This window comes from Anomalospiza imberbis, chromosome 18, assembly GCF_031753505.1.
Source record: "Anomalospiza imberbis isolate Cuckoo-Finch-1a 21T00152 chromosome 18, ASM3175350v1, whole genome shotgun sequence".
NCBI classification, from domain to species: domain Eukaryota; kingdom Metazoa; phylum Chordata; class Aves; order Passeriformes; family Viduidae; genus Anomalospiza; species Anomalospiza imberbis.
The window spans coordinates 10,940,826-10,966,874 of record NC_089698.1 but is presented as its reverse complement, the minus strand read 5'-3'; the positions used below and the strand labels follow the sequence as shown (position 1 = coordinate 10,966,874).

The window sequence follows — 26,049 nt, the reverse complement described above, 5'->3', positions numbered from 1 at the left end:
AACAAACTCCCTGCATCAGGCAGGTGCTCCTTCAAAGTATTATGGTGGAAATGAAACAACAGAAACACTGTTCTTCCTTTCCAATGAAGCCACTAGCTCATGGCACTATGTACAGCAAACTTGACTGGAAACTTTTTCAAGATCTGGTGATGTGTCCACGGCTGTGGAGGAAGTCCTAGATGCCTTCTCCTTCTGCCCAGGGCCTCTCTGCCAGAAGACACAGCATAATGTGCCCCTCTCAGGGAGCTCCACGGGTGTCTTGCAGCGGGGGATGATGCAGCCCCTCCTGACTGCAGGTAATCAAGGCAACCTGCATCACCATCCCATCCCTCCCCTTTCTAACCATCTTACCACACCATCAGCAAAGCCCCTCAGTACAGTCTGTCCTAAACAATGCTGGGAAGTCAACAGCACCTCTAATTCTGAATTGTTCTGCCACTGACAGATTCAACCCCCACCACAGCCAGAGGGCTGGGACAGACAAGAACAACCACAAGTGGCACCCAGGAGGCTGCAGGTAAAGGAGAGCCAGAAAAGAGCTGGGTGGACAGGGAAGCCTTGCCCCAGCATTGCCCCAGTGCTCACCACCTCCAGCACAAGTGTAGGAGGGAAGGAGCCCACAGCAGAGAGCTGTGGGGTGATCTGGACTCAAAGTCAATAAAACTTTCATGTGGACAGAGTATAAGGTTTAAAGCCTCACTGGGTATCACAGAAGGGGTGTTATTTATAACCACCCAGGCTTTTCTATGCCAGTAACTCAGCGTGACAGCTACATCCTGTAACTAGACAGAAATGCCCATTATGAATTTTGGCAGGTTTATTTCCTTATCTGTTTGAGTGTTTAATTTTAGGGATTTTTAGCAGCAGAATTTTGGTGGCAAGGAGAATGTTCATATGTTACTACCCTATTATTTGTCTTTTTTTCTAGATGTAGCAATTGTTTTATTCCCACATACAGATTTTTCAAGTTCCTAACTCTATCACTCACAGCCACAACATTCTCTGAGAGGAGGGCCCAGTGTAAACAGAGTTCCAGATGAGGCCACAAAGATTTATGCACAGACATTTTCTTTGTCCCCTTCATCCAAACACTGAAAATGAAACTGTGCTGGCATCCCCTGGTGTTCCTGCAACTGCTGTGTTACACATAACACCCTGCCTTTCATCTGTATTTCCACTGTCATACACACCTTTTAAACTGAAAATACCTTGCAGCTTTCAAGTGCTGCTTTTTGTTCTGCAGATAGAAAAGCCTGATATAACAGTCAGACTCTGCATTGGCTCAGAAATAAACTAAGCCAACAGACTTCAGGGTGCAAGCTTCATTAATCGACCTGCAAAGAGGTTTTTGTTTCCACTTCTTTGAAGTGAAGTGCCATCCCCAGTGGAGGCCCTGAATTTGCTGAGATTATGCAGCTGATTGTTCTTTTAATGAGGTAGAAAAAGAAAAAAACATCACAATTCTAAGGAATACATCTACTTTCAAACAGATAGCAGGCTCAGTCAGAACTTGATGACTTTTTTACAGCTTCTCTCAGTCCAGGAAGAAACTGGGACCAGAAAACTACAAGACAGTTATCTTCCTTGAGGAAACAGAGGCGGGGTAAGCTTGTTCTCCCAGTCTAATCCACTAATAATGTGCTGTTAGGTCACAGGCTGCACACTCAGATGCAGAGATCTGGGTGATACCATGTGTACACAGAGTTAGGGACATTAAAGATGCCATGTAATGTCCTTGTCTTACCTCACAGAGAACAATCCCAAATGAAAAAATGTCCACCATCTCATCGTAGCTCTGTCCTGTAGGAAACATGAGACATTCAGGTCTGTGAAGAGAGAGCTACCCATCCAGCTATTTCAGGAACTGCCAGTACCAAGCTTAACTAAGGCTATTCCCTGGAGAGCCCTAAAACAGGAGACAAAGCAAGGCTTAAACCTGAGCAGGGTCAGTCACCCCAGCATCTGTGTATACCAACTGCATTACACTGCCATTACAGATTTTAAGCATGCTTCTCTCTTGTACTGGGGAATTACAGGACAACACTGTATCAGATCTGAGCAAATGCTAAGGATAACTATGGAAAGCTTCTGCCCGTTTCCATTGATTGCTGCTCTTGTGCATCTCCACAGAGTGTGGAGCCAGTGCTCAGCTTCCCCAGCAGCCAGCGAGTCCCTGCTGCAGTGACTGCAGAGATAATAAATTACACACCGGCAGCACTTTGATCCTGGGAAAGCTGGCAGGCTCCAGCATGCCATACTCTGCTTCCAGACACACCCCTCCCAAACCAGTAGCTGGTAAGCAGCCTTGCTTTCAGAGCTGATGTCAGGCTATGCTTTTGCTGTTCTCTTGACAAATGCCAGGACTGAGACAAACTCTGAGAAGCAGCCTCAGACTTCTCTATGGCTGGAGGCCTTGAGGAAAGGCAAACAGAACAGCACACAAGAAAGCAACATAGAGAACTGAGCTGGGGGAGAGGAGCCCAGTCCTCCCTTCCCCAGTAGACTGTGCTGGACAGTGTTGATATCCCCGCCAGCCAAACTGCCCAACCTGGTCACAGAGACCTGCTCGTTAGAAGGCAATTATTGTGTCCACTGTATTTCATTCTCATCTCAACTCCTGCAGGGGCAGCTTTTCCTCTGAGGGTCACAGCTCAACCTTAATGAATGAACTGAGGGCTGCATGTCAAAACCCAGATTTCCCTGCACTTGGACAACTTCCACCTGAATCCTGAGGCTTCAGCAAACCTGGCAGCACATGGCTCCCCACAGATCTATGCAACAGCACACATAAACCTCATCCCAGAATGTAATGATTCCCTGTTTCAAGGGGCAGTTCCAAAGCATGAGGCTGTAACAGAAATTGGTCTTGGGTTCAGTTTTATCTCAGGCTTCTTTTGTCTTTCCTTTTATTTGGATTGTAGCAAGTTTACTTCTGTTGCCCTCCTGAAGAATCCTGTTGTCAAGCCAGAAACATTACCTGGGCTGGTACAAAGGCTTACCAGGGCAGGCCCTGCAGGACTGCAGCTATGGCCTCTGTGTGTATACGAAAGCCTCCACATTAGCAGGTCTAAAACCACAGGCTCTAAAAGGTTTAGTTGTTACTGGGGCACAGAAACTTTCAGTAATCTTGTCATGTCTGTACCTTGTCACAGGCTGTCTCCTTGCCTGCTCCCTGCTGCTGGACTCTTACCATTCAGCATCTCTGGGGCCATCCAGTACGGGTTCCCAACCACCGTGTAGCGCTTCTTCCTGTCGCTCTTGCGCAGCGTGCGTTTCTTGGCAGATGGCTTCTCCAAAGTGGGCTTTTTCCTTTCCTCCACAATCAGCCGGGACAGACCGAAGTCAGCCACCACCACTGTCTTATCCTGCACAGGGGATTTAGTACAAGCCACTGATTACTCTCAGCTCCTTTCAGGAGCAGAGAGGCTGCAATTCCTGTTCACTACCAACTACAGTCTAAGGACAACTATCCGGGTTTCCTGCAGCCACACGAGCACAGCAAGATGTCCAGTGTAAGATACCCAATTCATGATCCCAACTTAGCACTTGCTCCCTTCATGATCTTATTTCCTGTGTGGTTACTAGCACTTATCCCATCGACTTGGCTACACTTGCCAGGGGAAACCTGGACCTCTCCTTTTAGATCTTCCTCTTTTACCTGGTCAGGAATTAACTTGGACTTTCATCCTGGATTGTCTGAAGCCAAGTGAAAAAGGGCCAGCTTGAGGGAATGAAGCTACACAAAAATCTTGTGACCCAGCTGTTTAAAAAATGAGAGAACACACACGTGGACACAGCTACGCACTTGTCTGAATCCTGAGTGCCAATAAGAAGTCATTGAGTGGTTAAAAGAACAGAAACAGCTGCAGAGAACATCTCATAGTTGAGATAAAGAGCAGAGCTGTACTAACTCTCAGAAGGTGACTCTTACAGGAGCTGCTACCAGAGGAAGGGTGGTAAGAGAACAGAAGACAGAAACAGTGAAAGATAGATCAGTCTGGAAAGTCCTGTGTGAGAATAAAGCTCCTTTGCTTAGGGCACAAAGCCTCTCTGAAATCAGTTCCACCCTGACAAAAGAGGGAACATCATGTGGAGAAAACCAAGGGAGGAAGATGCCAAAGAGAGGAGCAGCATGCTGTGGGAACTGAGGTGTAACTCACCAGCTTGATGAGGCAATTGTGTGAATTCAGATCTCTGTGAATGATGCACATGGAGTGCAAGTAAGCCTGGAGCAGAAGGAGGAAAGCTGGCGTTAGGGGTTCCCAGTTGAGCATTTACAGACTCAACAACCCAATTCCAGTAGTCAGGCAGCATCCACAGCCCCTCATACAACACCCTCCTGAAGCCACTAACCCTGACCCCAGCGTCTGCTCCGTTATCAAGAGTCCAACTCACCATTCCAGAGGCAATCCCTTTGGCAAAGCTGACCTTCTGCTGCCAGGGGAATGGGTCCTGAAAGACAAATCCTCAATGATCAGGGACCATCTCACCAGCCAGCTGGTGACAGCAGTTCCTTCACAAGAGGGACTCGTACAGCAGTCAGAGACACATGATACAGCCCCAGAAAGAAGAGGCTCCCTGCCTCAAGCTCACCCACAGCTACGAAGCAGCTTTACTACACAGCTCCAAAGAAGACTAATAACGAGTACATGGGGCTGGTACAACCATCAGCACAGCCAGGCTCACTGAGTACACATCTCCCAGGTGTCCATACTCACTGCATTGCGGAGGAAGTCCTTCAGCGTGCCCCCCTCAATGTACTCAGTGAGGAGATTCAGCTTCTTGTCCTTGTACAGCACACCAATGAACTTCAGCACATTGGGGTGGTCCAGGCTGCGCATCACCTTCACCTGCAAGCAGAGACATCCCACCCCAAAAAGTGAATGGAACAAGTCTTGACAGATCTGTTCTGAGGTGAGAAGCACTCCAGTGCTCAAAGTCCTGTTCAGGGATCACAGAGAACACTCAAACCCCAACCTTAAGGCAGTCAATTAACTGTTGCCTCTTCATTTTTATGCTGTGCAATTAACCTGATTTTAGTATTTAAGGGAACCACTCTTGAGTTTGGCTAACATTTCAGAGGGCATAACTCTCCAGGGCTGCTATTGGGTCTTGTGTGTGTTAGGGCCACAACAGCAGTGTCAGTGTTTAGGGAGCTGCCTTTAAGCTAAATATGACTTTGAAAAACACAGTAGGCAGCCACCAAGAAAATAGTTTTGCTTAAATACAGCACGAGTCTTAAATATCTTACAGATATTGGCCCTCATCCTTTGTACTTATGCACAAGGCTCAAGGGATAAATCCTTTATGTACTGCACAGCTCAATTTGCCTCTGACTGAAGCTGCTCTTATCACTGAAAAATTAATGAACTGGAGCTGAAGCAATCTCTATTGCCCAGTGTGAGTCACACTTCACTGCAGCAATCATTCAGCTCATGTCAGCTCTTCCCCATGCAATGTCTCCCTCCTCAGCACCTTAATTCCCGCCAGGTTGCTGACAGGATCTCTTTCTGGAGAAGATGGGAGAGTTCTACCACACTACTGGCTCAGAAGCTGTTTGAAATCCTGCTCCTACCTCTGTCAAGAAAGTCTTCTGTGTTTCCTCATCACAGCGAATCAGCTCCTTCATCACCATCACCTTTCCTGTTGCTTTGTGAGTCACCTGGTGGAAACAAAACCCACAACTACAGGCAAGGTTCAAGAATACACACCTCCAATGCTCCTGCAACTTCTGAAGAAGTGTAACATTGAAGAGAGATGGGAGGAAATTCAGAGAGCTGCCAAAAATCATGTGAAACTTCTCCTTTCAGAATTCACCGAAGATGCCTTATGTGAAACAGAAACTACGTACAGCTGACAGAGGATCATGCCAAGGCCCAGAGCTGAAGGCTCCAGTTTGGGTAGCACAGGGCTGAGTGTGCACACAGGCTGCCAAAGCCTCCACACTGGTGCATGCCTCCAAGTTCCCTTATGGAACACATTTGTCCAGCAGGATGCTCATATTTTGTACACAGGCTTTACTAACTGCATTCTGTATCAGCAAAAGAATCAATGTTCACTTGCATCAGAAACCAAACCAAACAACCCAAAACTGCATTATAAATGCTTTGGCTTTATGGGGAATCTGAATCTCATCCACATGCAAGTGGAACTGGAGTGCACACAGGCTGTTCAGTTAAGGCAGGAAGCAGTTAATTTTACCTTGCTCCTTTGGAGCAGTGTGTCTCAACATGCAAGGAATGTCCTAGAACAGTGGAAAACACAAAGAAATCCATCATAATAATAAGGTAATAAATTTCCTGGCTCTTGACATGGAAAGCATTTCCAGTTCCTCAAGAACTGTTTGCCTGTCTCCATCTTGTTCCTGGCATTTGGCTGTACTATGGAGGTTTTTTGTAAGCAGCTCAGGCTTGCTTGCACGGGGTGCAGGAGTGAGTAGAAAGGGTCCAAATTCCTATGAGCACATTTTCCTGGAAATCCTCTCCTCTTCGTTTGCTTAACTTGGACAGCTCTGGCTCCCTAAAATCTGCAGCAAACTAAACAACCACCTTGCCTCTCTGATCAGAAGAGAATTATGTGACCAGATACAGTACTTGTTGCATCACACCCAGTCAATCTGAAGCCTAAGAAAAATGTCACTTTTTTGTTTTAAAGGTAGGAGGCAAAAAAGGCCTTTACAAAACCTCTAGAATTAAAATCCAGAACACATGGCCAAGTTATAGTATTGTGGAAGCTTATGAGTTCTTGCAAACACTGTGACACACCAGTTCTGTTTGGAGCCATGGACATAACACAGCTGACACAGGTGGAATGTGAGTGCATGGAATAACACAACAGAAGCAAGAGTACAATATTCTTCTGCTCCCGTCTGAAACCAAGCATCCATACACAGGTAATGAGCCAGGGAACGCTGCATGTTTCAGCCAGGGATATGAAAGCCAGGGACATCTAATATCCAATGATAAAGAGAAGTGAAGAGACAAAGGCAAGGCTAAGTGGAATTCTTAAGCTGACATACCAGCAAAACTAAAACAAGTGTCACATGAAACTCCATGGGGGCAAATTTAACTCCCAGAGCATGCACCAGAACAGGATAGCCATGGGGCAATTTGAGCAGAAAAGAAATGCCTTTGTGCCAGTAACTGCTGGGACACAGATGACAAAAGCATGCAACAGAGCAAAGGTTTCACTTACCTGCACCTGTTATTTCTCTATGAGCAGAGAAGAAGAGAAATATGCTCATTAGTATGGATCAAGCATTGGGTTTGTAGAGCTGGCTCAGCACCTCCCATGGAAGCATGAGATGAACATGGTGGCTGGACACCTCAAGTTTATACCAGTGTAAGGGGAAAAGTCCCATCCCATGGTGAGTGCAGTCTGAGTACTGAGGAACTCACAGAACCTTAACAAGGCAGAGGAAGTTGCCCCTGATGCTGTCAGGAATGTTGGGAAAGGAACTGCTGGAGTACCCTCAGTCAAGATCCGAGAGCTTAAACGCAAGAGAATGCCGTTGATTGAGATTAGAACTGTGAGAGTCATGCAAGACATGACCACTACCCCCATGCTGACAAGCCATTTAGGCTGTGCCAGGGGTTCAGACATGGTCACTATATCAGCCTAGCAAACCCCTGAACATGCCACACTAAGGGTGCGTAGGAAATGCTGGGGAGCTGAATGCACATCATAGGAAAGATGCTCATAAAAGGAAGTGTGGCCTGTTCCCTGTTCTCCCCACCTCACCCAGGAGCCTGCTGTGACAGGCACTCTGGAGTGCTAAATCTGACTCACGAGATGAACATGTATGGCCAAGGTTGACATTCAAACCTTGGGGACAAAGTCAAAGCCATCTGCAGTCAGACACACTCATGGTCAGGGAAGGAAACAGAAATGGATCTCAGAGCAAACCAGGAAAGATCCAAGACTGATCACTATCAGCAAAGCAAAACCACCGAGACTGTGGTGAAGGATGAAGGACAGGCAGACATTGCTGTACTCAAAGTAATTGATGAATGTTTGAGGACCTCCCTCACCTTGATCGCTTGTCCAAAAAATCCTTTTCCTAGAACTTCACCATGAATCAGGTCACAGGGCCGGAAGATTTGCTGGGAGCAGCTGGAAGAGGAGCGCAGGGATTCAGAACGACTGATGTCACGGCTCAGCAGGAGCGGTTCCTTTGGAGAGCTGGGGCCAGGAGACTTAGAAATGCTGTTACTTCTCCTGGAAAACATGACAGGAAGATCAGGGAAGCAGCTGATTAACCTTTGGTCCAGCATATCCCATCATGCACTGCTAAGGGACCAGTTTCTAATGTGCTCCAATGCTTTTACTATCTCCAAAACCAGATGCTCTCCCAGCACTGTGGAAGCTCCTTATGAATCCAGAGCAGCTTCCAGGTCAGAGCTGCCTAACAACAACAAGAAGAAGCTCTCCTGCACTGGCAGTCTGAGGTGGAGTTCTGAGAGCAGGGCGAGTAAGCTGTGAAGACACATCACTTACTATCTCTAAACAAAGTACTGGTAAAAGACTAAATGAGCAACTAAGTGCTCCACTCTTAGAAAGACTTTAACCCAAGCCCCAGGTCTGAGCCAGACTCCCCTTCCCCACATTCTTTCCCAGTCATCTAAGGCTGTTAAAAACCTGACCTCTACATTTACTGACTCTGACACTTAGAAGCTTTTCTCTGTTAACAGGAGAGTTCCTTATTTTTATTAAGGAACATTTGTCATCCTGAAAGGGAATGGAAGAGAGAGTGTACATCAGTAGCAGAATCCAAAGCTCTCCACGATTTCTCCACTGGTTTGTACCACGGCTCACATCAGAGGTAAGCCCTGTGCGCAGCCTCATTGCAATCACAAGGCCTAAGCTGCCCAGCCAGGGAGCACAGGGCAAAGGCAAGGCAGGTCAGAGGCAGTGCTTCCAAGTGTTTACCTGAGGGAGCGCCGTCGCAGCGTCCCTTCCAGGTTCTCCTTGATGTCCAGTGGAGAGAGGGAGCGTGGGGACATGGGTGTCTTTATGTGGGTGGGAAGACGGGAGTCCAGGCGAAGCCTGTCCAAGCGCTGCGACACAGGGTCGTGCTCTATCAGCAGCTGAAGGGTCTGGCTTGTCTTGCGAATCAATTCCTCCACCTGAAATCAAACCAAAGGGCAGGATAGCAGCAGGCAGGAGGAATGCAAACTGCAGGAGACAGAGGAGACACAGGGAATGCCCCTCAGGAATCAGAGGAGAGAGTTCAGTGAGATCACTCCATAGTTGTGGTTTAGTTGTGTGCACCACAACTGCCTACCAGACAAATCAGGCTGGCAACACAGAAGTTCCTTATGCTACCCGATAATTCTTTCTGGTCAGCTACAAGTAACCTGTATAAAAAAGATGTGGACAGGCTGGAGAGGGTTCAGAGAGGGGCCACAAAGATGACTGAAGTGCTGTGAAGCTGCCACGTGAGGAAAGGCTGAGAGAACTGGGTGTGTTCAGCCTTGAGAAGGTTTAGGGGAGACCTTATCACCATGTTCCAGTATTTAAAGAGTGGCTACAAAGAAGATGAAGACTCCCTTTTCACAAGGAGTTACATGGAAGATACAAGGGGTACCAGCTACAAAATAATCCTGGAAAGATTCCAAGTAGACACAAAGACATTTTTTAACAAAAAACAATCAGACTTCGAAATAATCTCCCCAGCAAAGTGGTGGATTCCCCAACACTGGACACATTTATGTTTTAGCTGGACGTAGTGCTCTAGATAGTGCTTTTGTCAAGAAAGATTGCACCAGATGATCCTTGAGGTACTTTCCAGTCTGGTATTTTATGAGTCTATTAAATACTTTTTTTTTTCCTCTGAGAAGTGTTCAAAAACTACACAAATTTCCACCTTGAACAGTGCTGCAAAAAACAGCTTTGCAAAAGCTACATGGAGATTTATCTGAGAGATGCCTTGTGCTCCTCATGTTCTCGTTAGTGCCAACAGTAAATAAAACCCTTGGGAAATGAAGGTAATGGTGCCCCCCTTACACTCTTGCAGCATCACCTGATATCGATAGAAAGCAGCTACTCATAAATAAAGACAGCAAATAGGGTTTTTTGCAATGGAAAATGTCCCTAGGATTAGCTGGGCCCTTGTCTATTAGCAGTGCCTCTAAAAGGATCAGAACTGTGCACTTTACCAGGAGGACATGGGAAAGTCTTCACAGCCTTTCTGTCCTCTGTCACAGCCCTAGACTTTTCCTATTACCTCCCTTCACATTTGAATGCCAGAAAGTCAGGACTGAATCCTAACTGCATTTCCATCTGTTACATTTTCCTCTCCAGCTGGAAGGCAAAGCTTGCCTTCATGTTTATTCCTCCTGTCAGCACGAGTACTAGTGGTGTACACACACTGTATGTAGGGTGGGAGAACAGTGTCAGGAAAGAGAAAAGATGTAGGAAGGCAGAGGAGAAGGAGGCTTCAGAATAGAGCTCTACCCACCTCTTCCACCTGTAACGTACGAATAGGAGCTCCATTGATCTCCAGGATCCGATCTGCAGGGTGGATGGCGTTTCGGACATCTGGGCTGATGTGCATCCTGTTAACTCTAAATATGGAAATTACAGTCGGTGTGTGAAGTCAGTTTAACCAAAATTATCAAAAATATGCTCCCCTTCATTTCGGTATTTTGAAATAAACCACTGCTAATCTACCAACACAGGGAGCTACCATTAGATCAAGTGCTTAGGTCTGAGCTGGTTTGGAGAGAGCTCTTCACATCACCAGTGGTAAAATTTTAGTCCAAACGTTTTGCATTCACTGAAGGAGACAGCACTGAGAGATACAATTATCAGTTGTCACAAGACTGAAATGAAGACCAAACACAAACGACTATTAGCCAACCTACATCCCCCTGTAATGCCAAGATTCCCTCAGGACAACAGTGCTGCAGGATTTTTACCAGCTCCCTCTGCACAGACATGTACAAAATCTGGTGATACTCACTCTTTCACCTGGACACCAGTGGCATAGCTGGAGCAGCCACCTTCAACAGACACAGAGAACCCCCTCTTGCCATCCGTGGCTGCTGGCATGGAGATGAGGGTCAGTGTATAAGGCAGCTGCTCACGCAGAGACTCAGTGGAGTGTTTTTCTATCATCGGAGTCAGCACAATCTGGTTATGGCATTTTCCACTGGAAGAAGTGAAGAAAGTCATTATCTCCCATCCCAAACTCACACATCTGAGTTCTCTCAGTGACCACAAGCCACAGTTTTAGTGTTTACACCACTCCTTCCTCCCTCCCTCCAAGGCAGCTTCCTGGCATTCCTCAGAGTAGCATTTGGCCGAACCACTGTGAGCCAGCTGAACACGGCTTACACTCAGCAGGAAGCAGCTCTGTGGCAAAGTCCATCTCCTCTTACCAGTAGAGAGTGGAATGTTGCACCAGTGCATAAGTGTCCCCATCTTCGATGATCACTTTGCAGCTCATACAAGCAAAACACTCAGGGTGATACTTGTATTCGCCAGCCACCTACAGACAGAAAAGGGAGTAGCTTAGGAGGGCCAAAACGCATCAGCGGATGCAGCTCCTGCTTTCCTCTCCAACTAACCTGTTCACTCACATCTCTAAGGCAAGTGGCAGTTTTTTTCCTGAAGAGTTACATTAGTCCATTCTGTCTTTCCTGAACCCCACACACGGCACCTTGGTTGCAGAGCTCCAAAACAAACACATCAACACTCTAAGCAAAGCTTGTGTCCCAGGAACCTCTGCTGTATTTGGCAGCTGCTCAACTATCAAAAATAGTTGATAGTCCGCTGCAGACTAGTAAACAAGGTATTAAACCTTCCTGTTCAGTTGCTCTTGGCAAGATAATTAATGTTACGCCTGAATTAATAAAGCTGAAAGGGCTTTTTTTTTTTTTTTGGCAGACAGGCAGTGCACAAATTCAGATATTTAACCAGCCAGCTGACAGAAAAAAAAAGCACAAACTGAGACAAAAAATACCTTTAAAGAATATTTTTATTAATTGGTCTATTTTTCTATTTCCCTTACAAGAACTTCCTTTAGTGACATTATTATGCAAAGACTTTTGCAGGCAATGAGAAATTGTCTGCACATTTCTCAGTATTTCCTTTTGAGGTAGCAATCATATTACTGAGTACCACCCTGCTTTTTATTTAGGCTCTAGAAATAGAATGGTTTTGTTTCATTCTTGGCAGTTTTAAAGTTTAAATATTTGCAAGGTTGTGGCAGGAGGGGGAACATTTAGGTGAGTCCATATTGTGCAGGAAGAGTTCAATGCATCAAAGCAGTTGTGGCTAACACTGCTTCAAGACACCGTCAGCCTGAAAAAAGCACTCTGGCCACAACCCAGGTGGGACTTGGATGGCAACCTTCCCACAGCCAGAACCTGCTGCTTACCCTGAGCTGAGAGCTTGGACTCCACTGTGCAGTGGAAAATCACCCCTGGAGACACTGAGGCACCGTGCTGCAGAAACTGAACAGATGTCCCCAGAATCACCTGTCTGCTTCTCAGCTCTGTACTTTTCAGCACTTGATCTGTTCATATGCTTCAGATTCTCACATCTCTCTTCTTTAACAGCTACCCCCATTCAAAATTCATTTTTATCTAGAAGATGCACACACAAGTTTCATTTCTAATCTTTGATTAGAGATTAGAGTAACAAGGAGATTATTACCCTCAGTTTATTTACTTATCTGAATACCTAAGATAACTCCCAACTAAATTTGAGGAGATGAAGGCAGGCATGTCCTGCCTCCAGGCAGGAGTCCTTCCAAGTCCTTACCATCACAGGTCCAGTCATCAGCAGAGAGCAGCCATGGCAAGATTCCCCAAACTTCCCCCAGTAGTCTTTGTGACAGTACAGCTTCCCATCTTTCTCATAGTACCAGTTAGTGAGGGGATCCTGGCATTCAGAGCACCTTGAAGGAAACAAAGGAACAAGTTCAAGTTGGCAGCAAGTCATAAATCAATAGTCCTTTCCTGCATGGAGAACACAAACATTCAACAGCAGCTCACCACCAGGTAGGTCTGCCAGTTATGGATGCACTAAACCCTTCCACTTCCCAGTCCTCTTGGAACTGAAAATTTGCACCAAACCCAAGGTCTTTAAGGAGAGGTGGATTCAACCAGTATAAAGAAAATGAAGCTTCCAAATTTTAAAACAAATCCCACACATTGAAACCCACATTTATAAATTTTGCTCCTCTGCTTTCTCCCTCTTTCTGGATGCAAGTTTCCAGCTGCAGAGCTGCCCAGCACAGCAAGAGCTCTGCTCTGTTTCTGCTTAGTGTTTCTATAGCATCACCCTTGTGACAGGGCACCAGCCTCCTCAGCCAGTTCAGGAAGCAGGACTGAGAAGCAGGATCCACTTCCCTTTGAAATGCAAAGCCACTTTTGCACCAACCTTTCTGGAAAGTTTTTCTATTGTTCTGTAGGAAGGCCTCTCCCAAAAGGTAAACTGCAGCATTCTGCATTTGAGGGAGAGTTTTCAAAGCAGTTCATCCCCTGAGCTCTGTACACTTACTGCATCCACCAATTAACTGTGATTAAAGTCCACCTCTCCCAGCCACCCTGATCACAGTGCATGAGAAAACAAACAAGCAACCCACCAAAAAAAAAAAAAAAAAAACTAAGTAAAATTAATTCTCTGATTTCATGAAGAGAATCCCCAAATCCTTCACATGTCTGTCAGCCTCTATTTCAACAAGAATCCATTATTAACAATCTATCTACATCCTTTCAAGAAACAAACTTCCCCCCCACTAAAAAAAAAAAAAAATCAAGGAAAAAAAATGCAGCAATTCTAATGCAGATACCTTTTTAGCAAATCACAAGCAGAACCCAGGCTTGCTGAATACAAAATAATCCTGCCTCAGCAAGATGCAAGGTAGTTCAGCAGCATGGAGGTGTGACTTACTGGGGAGATAAGGCACAGACAGGAGTTGCATCAGTAAGGATTATTCCATTAGCCCTGGGCAGCATGTTCTCAGACTTTAAAAGGAAAATAAATCTGGCATTGGCCATTTCTGAGTGCAGAATCCAGGTTAGTCACAAATAACTGGTTCAAAGAAACACCTTGAGGATCCATCCTGTCACTGGCACAATGTTTTCCCAAATGTGAGAAGAAGACTTTCTTCTGTCTCCTACCCCAACACCCGTCTCAGTTACTGCACGGGGGGAAGCACTGCACTGGGATGGGGGTTTAAGTGGGTGTCCCTCCGGGCAGCTGGTCTCCCTCAGCACCCAGTGTGCTGGAGTCTGCTGGTGGCACTGGAGGAGCACTTCTTACATGCTCCCAGGGCTAAGATGAGAGCTACAGTTGACTTCACCTCTCACGAGCTTCCTAAAAGCTTATTTGTGCCAAAGACATTCCTTGTAAACTCCAGCAGCTCGTAATGAGCATGATGATATGTGAGGCTGGTCGTGCTCCAAGAGAGCACGGAGTTATTTGCTCCATCTCAACAAGGTAAAGCTGCTTGTAAGCAGCCTTTGGCTTTAGGGAAAAACACACCTCATGGAGTATTCAGTGCTGTACCCTCCCCTCAGGAAGATTGCTCTTTCAGATGTATTTGGCTTCTACAGTGTTTGTTCTCCCAGCTGAGGAGCATCAAATCCTGTCCCCTCTCCAAGTGATGGGAAAGAACTCCAGCACATGCAACAGGCCCTGCCAATTTTGTGAGAAGCAGAGGGAGCAGTAATTTAAGATTGCTTTACATGGTATATACATCACTAGAGCCCCAGCCTGGGGGCACTGTCATGGTTACACCCTGCTCCTGGTATGCAAGAGACCCAGAAGGCATCCCAGTGCATTCTGCCTTCAACCACTGGCCTTTGGCTTCCATTTGCAGTAAATACCCCGTGCTGAACGAGCAAATAGGTGAGTGGGAGGGAAAAAAGAGCAAGTGGAGACTAACAGCAAAGATTTCTATCATTTTGTGGCAGGAACATCTGGCTCAGCATGGGCAAATCGGATCCCTCAGACTTATCCAACTCCTCCATGCGTGCCTGTACCAGTGTGTGCTGCATGAGTGATTACATCTTCAAACAGGGAGCTGTGACCAGACCTGCACTTGGGATGCAGACAGCAGTGCTGGAGACTGCTTCACCAGGATTTCAGGACTTGTTCTGAAAGCCTATGTTCTCTCCACACAGGTAGGTCACTTATTTGTTTTTAAGCACATCACCTTCCCTTCCTTACCCCTCTTCAAATTCACCTTCAACCCATTCCTTTTTCTCCCTAAGTAAATGTAAAATTTCTGCAAAAGCAATACAAACTGCAATTCTGTTTAGGTGGGCTCCACAGGATCACATGCATCTGCCTTCCCTTTACCCCTCCTCTAGTACTAAATGGTTTGGTTCAACCTTATAGCACTTAGTTAAGTTTGCTGCCATCCGGAAATAACCACTGGTATCTAATTTGGAACACGCCCATAGCAAAATGAAGGTGAGGAGGTGGAGCCAGCAAGCAGTCAGTTCTCTGCTATGTAATTAAACAAATCTGGGCAGGACAAGTTTGCAGCTTAAGGCTCAGAGCCCCACCCTGGGCAATGAGGCAACAGGAACAGAGCAAGCAGCCCTGGAGAGGCTGGATGCTGGAATGGGTCTAACTGGCTGCTTGGTTAATCCCTGCCAGGAACAGGACACGGCTGCAGCCCACGCTGCCAAGCAGCACCTTGGTCACTTACCATGAGTTCTGTAACCTCGAAAAGGCTTGGATTTGGCAGGTGTGGGAAACTGGCTGACAGCACACAGGTAAGTATGCTTTTTATCATTCACCAAATGATAAAAGCAGCACATGATTGTTCCACAAGGCTCTCACTGAAGAGATATGTCAGAATTTTATCCCAGAAGATACAAGAGTTGCCATTTCTTCCTCTCCCATCTCACTGGAGCTGTGCCCTTGCACCAAGGTTCACATCAGCTGAGACAGGAATGCAATTACTGCTACAAGTATTAAGGAAGCTAACCTTTGCTAGTCACCACAACCAAAAGAAAGGAGTATGCCATGCTCCTCTATCTTTTATAGATTAGAAACCACTAATCTTCTCCTAGATTATTTGCTGTTCTTATTACAGAGTAGCAAACCATGTTGATCAAGTTTCAGGGAGGACTAGTAACAGCTATACCTGCGTGTGTGCTTCCTCTTGCTGCCCAGCCACCATTTTCAGAGCTGCAGAACCCTGCTCTGATTTTACAGACCAGACATTATAATTCTTCACTTCCCAGATTTGGCTATACAGAATAAATTAATTTGCCTCCTACAGGCATCCTCCAAGAACCACAAGCAGCATCTGGGTGCAGAGTTCAGCCCCGATGCTCTGCAGCGCAGCAAGTGCAGAAGGAGCTCACAAATCACTGCCCCATGGACTCTTGGTTTTGTGGGGGGTGGTAGGAGGATCAGGTCACAACAGGTAACCAGCCTAGCTTCTGTTGAAAAGCAGCACTGGTGCCTGGTGGCATCTCTTTTGCAGCTCAATGAAAGGCAATACCTTCATGGAAGCAAAGACTTCCCTGGCACTGAAGAGACAGATCCCCTCGAGAAGGGCTCGTTAACAAAATGCCCCCTTCACACACACTGTCAGGCCAGATCAGTTAACGCTAGACAGGCTCGGGAGAGCCGTGGTTCCAATTCTGCAGGCAGGGCAGGGGGAGGACAGTCACACAGACAGAGAGCTGCAGAATAAAGCATCAGCCCAGCCTGCAGCTCACCCAAAGGCTTACTCACCCGGGCTCAGCAGCAGTGTGTGTGTGCACTGGCTACGTAAGAGACACCAGACAAGGAACAGACGCTTGGAAACAGACTGCTAGAAAGACACAGTGCTTAAGCTCTGACTATGCAAAACCATTTCCACACACTCAGGAGAAGGTGTATCTATGGCTTAGCATAATACCCTACACATATTACAAATAATAAGTGTCTGCTCACATTCCTTCTTCTGAAAGCAGCTGCTGTTTCAGAAAGTTGCCTAAAGAAGCTCAGCAACTGTGCAGCAGTATTTACTCCTATCCTAGACTGTTTTACCAATAGGCTCCTTAGTCCCAAACCAGTACAAAAGTGTTTGCAGAACAGGATCAATAACAAGCAAATCCAAGCAGAGGGGATAGGAGGGAGACAATGAAAGTGCAAGCTGTGTCTTTCCCCATCCATCCACCTAATCAGCACATCAGTGTCAATCACCAACCTGGCTGTGTTCAGCCTCGCTGACTTTTCTCACTGTGAGAAGCAATGCAATCAAAGTGTTGTTCTGGAACTATCGCCTTTCTCGATTCTCATTTGTTCAACTGGACCAAAACCGAATAAAACTTGAATTAACCAAAATATCACGAAGAATCCCTCTCATCCCTAGTTACCTGCAAAGTGCCTGATTTCTTAAACAGGATTATGTGCTGCCTCGCTGCAGATTACATCACCTTCCTGAACTCCCACAGCAGCACCTCACCTCACCCAGTCACAAGGAGCTTTGGAAGAGAAGCAGCAGCAGCCACATTAATCTCATTCCTCCCTGCTGGTGAGCAAAGCACAGGGTACAGTGGCACATCGAGTGCTCTCTGGAAGGGACTGGCAATAGGAATCTTCCCTGTCACCTCCTGAAAGCAACATGGGATGCCAGTTTGAGGCCGGCTGTTTCCCGCACACAGCACGGCACCTCGTTCTTCCAGCCTCACACACTGACTGCCTGGGAAGGCATCACAGGGGGGAAACCACACTCTGGAGGCCCACTGCTAACCCTGTGCAAGACTTACCGAAAGGGATCCTTGGGAGCGAAGTAAGCTGGAGCAGACAAGTAACTTCCCATCTTCAACACTGGATAAACCGGATCAGCCACAAACTTGTCCAACTGCCTCTGAACAGTTCTGTTCTGCCAACATGGCAGCAGCCAGTGCTCATTTACTCTTGCGCTGATTCAGATACTTCACCTCCCTTTGAAGCTGCCCAAGGAACGCCAGGTCTCTCGGCTGCTCATTCCTTTTCAGATTTTTCCCGGCTCCCATTGCTATGACCGCCTTCTCCTGCGCTCAGCAGCAGCAGCAGCACCTCGGGAAGGACAGAATCGCTGCTAACCGGGCTAGTGGGACATGCTGCCGCCGAGGTTCTGCGAGCTCTGCTGCCTGCTAACTACTGGCAAGTTTTCCCTTCTCTGGTTCCACCCAAGGGTGGGAGGGGAGGAGGAGCCATGGCAGGCGGACAGCGGCGGCTCCAGAGCCTCAACAGGCTCAGCTCCTTCACAGGGGTGGAGCTCTGACCCAAAGAGGGGCTGAGTATTTAGTGCTGAACGAGCAGCTTCGGCCAAAGAATACAAGCACACACACGTGAAACCTGTCTTTGCAGCAGCCGCACGTTCTAATGGAGGAGTCAAAACGGCAACGAGCCACATCGCCAAGTATATCAAATTAACTACATACGTTCCTGAACCCTTCACAGTGAGTGGGGTTATCCTGCTTTCACAGCACCTACAATCCGTTCATCCTGCTGCAGGAGGTAACTCACAGTGTGCTTCATCCAAGGAAACACTGCATTTCTTTCCAATACTGTTTTAAGAGAGATTACAGTCCTTCAACAGAATCATCTCCTGAATGGAAGCTGAGAGGTACAAATCAGCACGGAGTACTCTCTCCAGCTCACAGCACATGCAGTTGTATCACTGTGCTTGTCTGAAGCCAAGCATGATCTCTAGTGACCTAATCAGCTAAAGCTGCTCACAAGACACTCAAAAATGCAACAAACATATGCTGCTGCACCAAGCCCGCCCATTTTTGTACAGTCAGCAAAGCCTGGCATGCCTGAACACAGCCTGAAAACCATGCTCTGTTCCAGAGGCAAGAGCACAAGAGCACTCTAATGTGCTTTTCCTGGAGATGCTCGCCTCAACCGGCAAACTGTTCCAGGGACGCTTGGGGCTGGAACAAGGCAGTCTTGGCTGCAGATTTGACAGCTGCTGCTCGCGGTTGAAGTACGCAGAAACCTAGGCAGCTTTTTGTGTTCGTTTTTTCTCCTTTCTTAAACATTTTTAAGTTTAACTTTTAATAAGCAGCCACCTTTATGAAGAGGGAAAAAAAAAACCCAACTCCATTTTCCCCATTCAGTGTAGTTGGTAAGCTTGGCTGTAAAAGTGCAGTGAAGCCTAGTGCTGCAGAGCCCGATGTGCTTGTCAGTTCCAGCACGGGTCTAATTCCTTCTGACATTTCACACAGCTCTACTGGAAGCAACAACACGGTGAGTCTGTGTCTAGGAATGCGCTCTGGTCTCCCACGTTCTCTATATGCTGCGTGCTGAAAAGGGGCCAGCGCTCACAGTCCTGCGCTTCCCTGGCTATCAGCACCTCCCCACCACACGCCCACCTCCAGCGCAGCCCCAGCCCCTCCCGCCTCTAGCACCTACACACAAAAGCCTTCCCCACAATTCTGCTGCCATGGGCTCAACGCCCTCCGAGGGGCATTCCATGTGACCTCATAAATCCCAGCTCTTCAGACAAAACCTTTGAAGATTTGATCCACAGATGTGATAAGCAGCCAGCTAGTCTGTGAATGAAGCCAGCAGATAAAGCCAAACTTCAAAGTAATAAAAACCACCCAGACAGCTAAGCAACTAGGAAAGGATTTTAAGACTTCCTTAAAGCCAAAGGACACATAGTCAAATGTCTATTTAAACAGGAAACTTTTTATCAAAATTATTTTACTTCCGCAGCAAGACCCAGCAGCAGCAGCAGCCAGTAAGTTACTTTGGCTACACAGAAATGTCTTGTTACTTCTTGTTTTTTCTGTTGTTTCTATGACCTATTTGAGAACACAATGTCTCTGATAAAAGGGCTCTGGAAAAGGTGTTAACGTGTTCATACATTCTAGATCTGAATTCCTGCCAGAATGACTGTACTTCAAAGATGCTGATAACAGGTGTGTGTGGGGGGGACCTTCTGTAATTTTACCGATATCATCTCTGGGGGCCAAAATCCACGGGAGTAAATTTCTTTTTCACCAAGTCAAGTCAGACATCAGCAACTTCTCTCCTGCAAATGCTGACAGCATTTCCACTCCAAACAGGTAGTCATCACGGGGACTGGGGGAAGGTTTTTTTCCTCATTATAGTTTAGAACTATGCAGTAACTTGCCAAAAAGACTATAACTAACAAATGAAAAGGAACACATGAAAAACCTTGACAACGACTTACACGATATTTATCACTGAGTCTCGGCCATTACAGATTTATCTCCACAGAAATGAATCACACAGCTGTTGTGATATTCCAGTGATGAATACCTTGAGCCAGCTGGGGCCGGGCAGCCTCTCGACACTCTCTGCCACACATCCCGTGCTCGGTAGCATATCTGCAGACAGATGTATTGCTCAGCACATCCGCCAGCCCTAAGATACACAAACTTCTCCTGGCACAGACAGACACTTCCATACGTGTGGGACTGGGGGAAGAGGAATCTGCTTGATGCCTGAAGAGTTTGCAGCAAGCCTTTCCTTTAGCACGGCACAGCTTGGAGGCATTCCAAATACTTCATGCAATCCCAACACCTCATTGAATTTCCAAGGCACTTAACGTGTAACACGTGCTTTGCTGCTGTTGAAAGACAAGAGTCAGCTCCTGAAAGCAATACAGTCAGCCCCTGAAAGCAGCACCCTTTGGATCGGCACGCACCTCCAGCAGCTCTTGTACTCGGATCTTGAGTCAACTACAACAAAGGGTGACGCGAAGCTCAGCTCCATCGCTGCATCTCACTTCTAAGCAGCAGCACACCTTCAGAACAACACCGTGATGCTTCTCAGTACCTCACATCACCAAGCACATCCCCATCCCCAGTGGCTGCAGCCCTCCTGAATGTGTGCAGGCTGAGAAGCAAACCAAGGAAGTTCAACCCACTGAAACTTCGTAGGTTAAACAGGGTTTGGGAAGCAGTGGCTTCTGCTCTGTAAAAACAGCAGATAAGGCAGTAAAACTGGCACACCACTGCATCCTCATTCCTCCTTAACGTGCTGCTTTGGTCTGTGAAGACCGGGATCCTGCCTCACTCCTGTGCTGTGTCAGTAATTCTAATTACCTTGATATAATAATGCTCATTAACAGTGCCCTAAAGGACAAGCTGCCGATTCAACCAAATGAAGTTTGGACTGGAATGCCCCACTCCTCCTTAAATATAAAGGCTGGTCATTGATGTCCTGTAGCTGATAGATTCCCCTGAGGAATTCGGCCACCTGCAAAGTGCTTCATTGTTCCTTTGAATGTGTAAACTCTTGAACGGTCATAGTGATCTGTGTGCCAACAGGCAACTATGTCTCCCTGAATGTTAGTGAGCTCCTGAATTTCAATGCTGAAGAAGACACCACCAAAGGAACATTCCTAAGAATCTGCAGGATTAGTGAAGAGTTCTCACCTCTGAGGCCCCTATCATTAAGTTTCTGTAACTGCCAGAAACTGGAGAAGAGAGGGAAGAGGAGATTTTTATCTTCCTGCTCCTACCTTAATTCAGCTGCCTTTTATCACTACTGCTGTTTCCCCTGCTCTCAAATTCAGCTGCCGTGTGTATAAACCTGCCTTGTGCTCACAGGTGAAAAGCTAAAGCAAAATTCAAAGCACCAAACATCCCACAATTTAAATTCCTCCTAATGCACATCTTGCTTACATCTTCATTTGTCCACATTTGTGCTTCAAATCCTGTTCAACCGTTTGTCCTCTGGGGAGGCAGCTGCTTTTGGAAAATGAAGGCCTGTGCCAAAGAGATTGAACCGACAGAAGTGATCTAAAGTCTAGAAAATACAGTCTGGAGAAAAAGCTAAGTCTGCTAAGTCCAGGGCTTCTGCCTTGTTCGAGGGACTGATGGGAGACACAATCTGCTTTCTGACAGGGGAAGGTTATGTGGATAACAGAAGCAAGGGAAAAAGCTTGTTTTTCATGAACATGGCTAGAAGAAATGGATTTAAATTGCAACACGGGATTTCTGAAGATAGAAGACAGAAGGTTCTAACCCTGAGGATAATGAAGTGCTAGTACACAGTCTGGGAGACCAAAATCCTACAGTCACTGGAGATTGTTAGATGACCAATTCCTCGATCATCCCTAAGCCACAAAAATTACTTGCTTCAAAGGTAAGTTGATAGTAGATATACTAAAAACAGAAAACAGATTTATAAAAATACCCTTAGAAATAATCTAGTTTATCCTGCACCCCCAAACCAGGTTTAATTATACATAGTCTTCATACAAGTTTGTCTGGCTTGCTTTCTCCTGCCCCCAAACGTAAAAAGAATCAAAGTGATTTACTAAGTTTTGCTCAGAAAAAAACCATTTCTGTAGCCCACAAAACATGGCATTCAGTATAGAAAAATCACCTTTTGAAAGACAATCAAACCACTAGAGCTGGGAAATTAGTAGCGTTTCTCTTTCTGTTCTCTTTCTGTAAGGGTGGAGCTAAGGGCACCCCTTGATCCATGGATTGCAAATCCACTGCTCTTCAAACTCCTGATGATTTTTCAGCTTTTACTTAACTGGTTTGGGTATAAACAAAAGTGTATATTTTAAATCTTTGACTGTAAAATCACCAGTAATCCATCACCTTCTGCTACTTTTGAAGATATACTGTGAACATTTTTTCTGGCTTTGGCTTTTAGCTGAGATTTCTGCAGCAAGCCAGTGTTGCTTGGCTACTTAAATTAGGTTTATTTTATAGACCACAGCACTAGACACGCTCTGTTATTTCATGGTTAGGAAGGAACTGAGCCTCAGCTGTCTTCCTTCCTAAAAAGTGCTTAAGCACCCTGCTACAGTAGGAATTCCTGCCAACATTTCCAATTATTTTCTTCCTATGCATCCATTTTCCACCTGGATGTAGTCTACAGGCTTGATCTGAATTTGTGGTTTTCAAATAATCAAAACTGGATTTTTAACAAATACCATGTCCTTAAGATAAAGCCATACAGCTATGTCTGGGTCTTCTCATTCCATCCTACTCCAGTTCAAATACACAGTATGCCTACAGAAAGTGGGGATTGTCTTTAATTTCATTTGTCATTAACTACAGAAAAGCAACACAAACCACCAAAAATAAACACTAGTAATAATACTTTATTCAAAAGTATAATTCAAGGCATTACCTTCTATTTTGCAATATGGAAAAGAGTTGGACTGAAAACAATATAACCATCAAGCTCTTGGTCAAAAAAAGCTCTTCCAATAATCCCCTGAGGTAAAAATGATCCAGACCTAGGAAAAAAGTACCTTTTCACTTCTATCTTTCCCTTTCTTGGTGTAATGTTTGAAGTTCTGTGCAATGCAATTTCCAAATCGAGTCAAACTGTGAAAAGCAGTGACCTTTGATAGCGTGTGCTGTCTCAACAGAACTCAGAGGCACAAAAGCACATTCAGAGTTAATTCACAACAGACACTGTGACAGAAACATCTAAGAAACTTCCTCAGACAGATCCAACCCATCAGATTCAAGCCTAAGGAACCAGCTGGCCAAAGAACAGTCTAAAATATCCAAGATCTACAAACAGGGATTTGCTCTTCCCTCAAGCCACAGCAGAGAAAATGCAGGTTTCAGAGACAAAAGCTCCTGTACATGCAGTGTGAGGAAGGAGGGAAGTGACAAAAACTTAAATCCTCAGAGACGCTCATGTACGTCAGCTCCTGCCAGCGCCAAGCCTGACCAAGAATAAACAGAGCTAACGAGCCTGGAGCAGTGCCAATCAGCATTAGAGAAATTATGTGCCAGGCCAGGGAGTCAGCTAATCCACGGGAAGACTGTAAAAAACACTCCACAAGAGCTGCTGGAACTCACAGCTACCAACTGCCAAAGCCTCCTACCCTTAGAGGCTTTTTAAAGTTTGGCTTTGGGATATCAGGCACAAGACTGCTGCTCAGCATGGCTTAGGGACAGCAGAAGAAAAGGAGGAACACAGTGCGAACTGGAAACTTGTTTTCATGTACAGTCCTACCCTGGAACTAGGAAAAAGGGGAGGGCAGCTTCCTCTCCTGCAGGCTCCAACTGCTCACTGAGCACAGCAGCTTCGCTGGGTGCTCGAGCTCGCCAAAAGCACAGAGCAAAAGAAGTGCATCAGCAAATACAAAAAGTGACTACACAGCTCTGAGAAAGGTTGGTGTCATCACTTGTATAAAACAAACCAGCCCGGAAGCAACAACCAAACCTCCATTATACAATATAACCTATGAAAACAAATCCTCTGTGAAGTGTTCCAAAGGCAGGATTTGCCTCCAGCTCAGCTGTTCCTTACCTCAACAGCCCCAACAGCAAGAAGTACCAAGACATTTGCAAATCAAGACCCACAAGAGAAATACATTCAATAGCAAGAGGGACAGACTTCACAGCACACACAGCTTGGGGTTTGGCTACTGGCAGAATCTAGGGAAGCTCAGCAGGATACTCATCCTTCAGGGAAAAGAGAAAACCAGGATTAAGAAAAGCTGCTTCATTATGGCTAAACATGAACACTAAAACCAACAGAAATCCAAAATACTGGGATTTGCAATGAAATCAAAATGTAATTGTGATTATTAATGTGTCACTAAAACAGCATTTTCTGAGTCAACTGAGCCTGCATTGCTTTGGCAGCATGAGATGCTTTATTTTTTTAAATATACCAATAACCACAATCAACCTTCAACAAAATTGGGGTATTTTTTTTTTCTGTTCTTTAAACGAGGACAATAGATGCTTATTTTGGCACAGAAAACATTCCTCCAAAGCCACACTTTGGCTTCCTTTTCTCCTCACTTTCTTTAACAGTAATGAAATATTAGCCTCCCCATATTCAAACCAACACAGAAGCCAGTAGAAGCTGGAGGTGCTCAACCCCTCTCAAAAATACAGACCCCTTCAGAAATGTGATTCAGGAGCATGAAACTGGACTGAGTATTCATGGAACTCCAAAAAGGCATTACTCCTACCACCAGGAAAAAGCATGGCAGACATCCCTTTTTGTCCTTGCTGACAGCAACATTATCTAACAGATTTCGTAAGTTTATCTGTCTTAATAGTCTGAAAAGGAGAGAAAGCAAAAGGCAAGATCTCTCTCTCTTCCCTCCTCTCTGTCAGCACCCCGATAACACCCTTGCACCTACCACACAAGGAAAAAGCAACAGGCTGGGCACGACTTTGCCTGGGCACTACTTTGGAATGCTGCAGAAGACAAACATGTAACCCATGGCTTCTGCCACCACCAGTAGATCAGAGCTTTTATTTGCACTTTATCTGTATCCCGTTTGCGTCAGCGCAGCCACGCTGCCAGGCAGTGTCAGCTGCTCTCAGGACTGCATGCTGTCCCTGAGGTACGGCCTCAAACGAGCTCGGAACAGCTCAGGCACAGAGATCACTGCTGGTGCTTCACCACCGGGTCCCAGCCAGTGGAACAACACAAGGAGGGTTTAAAGGCTGAAGCTTTACCTACCGGAAACAGGAGATGTGCCAAGCTTCATTGACAGTCTTGTGGAGGCGCTGCCCAGCAGCAATGCTGTCCCCACATCCCAGACATCTCCAGACTTCTTCACCTGCACGCAGCAATAAGGGGACAAACAGCAAGCAATTTACACCAGAGAAAACAAAGATTGGTACATCCTTCATAAAGAACAAGCTTAAGTAACTGACAGGAAAGCCTTCCCGCATGGAAAGCTGCAGGAAGTCTATAACCCAGAGTGGGAACTCCCAAATCAAACTTTGATATCTTGTATATTTTTTTTTTCTCCAGACGTGACATCTCCTTCACATTCTGCAGAAAAAAGAATATGATTTTTCATATCAAACAGTTCAGTTACAGCTCTGTCAGAGCAGAAATTTCAGGAAGGCAGCACTGGTCTAGTACAACAATTCCAACAGAGAACTGTGCTAGGCCAGGAAGCCACACTACTGCTTCCCCCACACCACTGACTCAGCACATAACGTTTGCTCTCATTTGTATAATTAACTGGATTTCCCAGAACTGAAAGAAAGGAAAGGCAAACTTCATTCAATAGAGAACAAGTAGACTACCAGGAAGGAATTACACTCTGGAATGAATAATCCCATAGAGACTGTACAGCCAACACCAGACTACCGTCAGATTTAGGAA

At 46.0% G+C, this 26,049-nt stretch overlaps 1 protein-coding gene and 1 long non-coding RNA gene across 11 annotated transcripts in view; one reads left to right on the top strand and one right to left on the bottom strand.

Moving 5' to 3' along the window:
• Positions 1 to 26,049, bottom strand: part of LOC137484854 (E3 ubiquitin-protein ligase RNF185) — a 45,153-nt gene that overhangs the window by 2,825 nt on the left and 16,279 nt on the right. For 3 of the 10 annotated variants that reach the window (XM_068209030.1, XM_068209029.1, XM_068209027.1), the window contains exons 2-16: positions 25,393 to 25,492; positions 23,080 to 23,188; positions 12,769 to 12,904; positions 11,382 to 11,491; positions 10,964 to 11,152; positions 10,460 to 10,565; positions 8,929 to 9,125; positions 8,031 to 8,217; positions 7,195 to 7,211; positions 5,576 to 5,684; positions 4,719 to 4,850; positions 4,396 to 4,452; positions 4,161 to 4,226; positions 3,191 to 3,365; positions 1,745 to 1,800 (exon numbers count right to left, since the gene is read on the bottom strand). In XM_068209030.1, coding sequence (XP_068065131.1) covers positions 1,745 to 1,800; positions 3,191 to 3,365; positions 4,161 to 4,226; positions 4,396 to 4,452; positions 4,719 to 4,850; positions 5,576 to 5,684; positions 7,195 to 7,211; positions 8,031 to 8,217; positions 8,929 to 9,125; positions 10,460 to 10,565; positions 10,964 to 11,152; positions 11,382 to 11,491; positions 12,769 to 12,904; positions 23,080 to 23,188; positions 25,393 to 25,420 — 1,674 coding nt within the window. In that variant the 5' untranslated portion in view covers positions 25,421 to 25,492. Of the gene's footprint in view, positions 1 to 1,744; positions 1,801 to 3,190; positions 3,366 to 4,160; positions 4,227 to 4,395; positions 4,453 to 4,718; positions 4,851 to 5,575; positions 5,685 to 7,194; positions 7,212 to 8,030; positions 8,218 to 8,928; positions 9,126 to 10,459; positions 10,566 to 10,963; positions 11,153 to 11,381; positions 11,492 to 12,768; positions 12,905 to 17,729; positions 17,862 to 23,079; positions 23,189 to 25,392; positions 25,493 to 26,049 lie in introns of those variants that run through there. The other 7 variants (XM_068209024.1, XM_068209025.1, XM_068209031.1 and 4 more) reach the window with 4 other exon arrangements.
• On the top strand, positions 51 to 17,734 carry LOC137484867 (uncharacterized). Its single transcript, XR_011005078.1, has 3 exons — positions 51 to 2,295; positions 14,928 to 15,137; positions 17,014 to 17,734. It is a non-coding gene; the product is annotated as an uncharacterized lncRNA (long non-coding RNA).